This window comes from Nematolebias whitei, chromosome 9, assembly GCF_014905685.2.
Source record: "Nematolebias whitei isolate Nwh7 chromosome 9, NemWhi1, whole genome shotgun sequence".
Classification (NCBI taxonomy): domain Eukaryota; kingdom Metazoa; phylum Chordata; class Actinopteri; order Cyprinodontiformes; family Rivulidae; genus Nematolebias; species Nematolebias whitei.
The window spans coordinates 23,383,298-23,385,020 of record NC_056506.1 but is presented as its reverse complement, the minus strand read 5'-3'; the positions used below and the strand labels follow the sequence as shown (position 1 = coordinate 23,385,020).

Here is a 1,723-nt window from a genome sequence, read left to right as displayed (position 1 = left end):
TTCCCTCTTCATGTTGCTTTTTTTTGACTGATGCGACTGATACTCCGGAAAATACGGTAATAATTACTACTAGTTGAAGTACACCCCCCGCCCCCAATAGATATATAGCAGCTCCTGTTTCCTGGAACATCTTGCAAAAAGATCTGAAGCTCTCGACCTTGACCTCTCTAAGTGACTTTAAACATCTAAGTTCCCGGCAACAACCAACGCAGACATGTTCCTGTTTTGAGTTTTCTACACCGTCTTATAATCCAGCTGTTGTCACTTCTTTTCCTTTAAATTACCATTTTATTTTCACTAGATAAAAACAACTGTATGCATCTTTTATGATTGTCCACTGTTGTCATCACTCTGTCAAAAAAATCAGGTCTCTCTTGTAAAGGAGTCCCTGAGGCTCAATGGGATTAACGTGTCTAAATAAAGGTTGAATGAAAGATTACTCAACATGTACTGCTGAAATTATTTGAGGTCTTTCTAGTTTAAACCTGTAATTCTCTCCTGGTCAGATAAACAAGATTAAAAAAAATCTCGTCTTAAAAAAAATGTTTCTTCAAAAAACTGCACAAAATGAGAAATGATGGATTTTTTTTTAAATTTAATATTAAGAGATACTTAAAAAAGTGAACAAAAAGTAAAGCTTTTTTTTTTTTCCCCAAAACAAACACAAAAAAGTTTATTTCATTGTTATAACTAAATGAAACATTATTTTAATCCAACATACGATACAAGGTGGGCAACTTCACGCTTGTTTGTTCATGTTCTTTGAGTGTTGGTGCACGGCCTGCACGAAGGCGCCGACGCTCTCCGGGTCCATGTCGGGGTAGAGGCCGTGGCCCAGGTTAGCGATGTAGCCCCTCGTGCCGAAACCCTCCAACATCCTCTTCACGATGTCTGAAATGTGCTCCTGAAAGACGAGAAGGAATGTAAAGGGACTTTAAAACCACCGGGTCGTGTCAAAGTAAAACTTTGAGCAAGCTAGCAGCTTGACTTTTTAAAGTAAAGTACAGGTTTCAGAATGCTTTTGTCATTTTGTCACACTTAAATGTTTCAGATCATCAGATGTTAATAACAAATATAATGCTTCAAAATATAGTTTTTAAATTAAGATGTCATTGGTGAAGTATAAAAAAGTATTCAAAACAACTCCTCTGTGTGTGAACATGTAATTCTCTGCTGAACTGAAGCTGGTTGTGCCACCTTTAGCCGCTGCGCCTCAGATTATTGTCCTGCTGCAGGACCCAAGCGAAGGTCACGAATTGATGGATGGAGCTTCTCCTTCAGGGTTTCAAGCAGAGAGCGTGGTTCCATCAGGTACTGCAAGTCGTCCCGGTCTGGAAGCAGCAAAGCCGCCCCAGAGCATCGTACCACCACCACCATGTTTGACTGTCAGTGTGATCATCTGTTCTGAAGTGCGGTGTTGGTTTGAATTCGATTCAGTTTGTGTACACAGCTCCGAGTCACAAGAGAAGTCGTCTCAGGGCACTGTAACCAAAACTTAATCTCTTAGTCTTTAACCAAAGTTTAGTGTTTGTTATGATCAGTTAAAACTAACCTGATTTTGTACAAACTGTTTAATAGGTTGTGTAATGTAAAATGTACTCGTACACACTGAATTTCACTGCGACGTCTTGCCCTGTGATGCTCTGCTGTAACTATTTGAAGTTATTAGTGTATATATATATATATATATATATATATTCCTTTCTGATTTTTTTTTTTTTTT

General features: G+C 38.4%; 1 protein-coding gene across 1 annotated transcript in view; it reads right to left on the bottom strand.

The window, feature by feature from the left end:
• Nucleotides 1-655: 655 nt before the first annotated feature.
• Nucleotides 656-1,723, bottom strand: part of urod (uroporphyrinogen decarboxylase) — a 10,379-nt gene continuing 9,311 nt past the window's right edge. Inside the window, exon 10 of the mRNA XM_037682047.1 lies at nucleotides 656-904. Coding sequence (XP_037537975.1) covers nucleotides 740-904 — 165 coding nt within the window. The 3' untranslated portion in view covers nucleotides 656-739. The remainder of the gene's footprint in view (nucleotides 905-1,723) is intronic.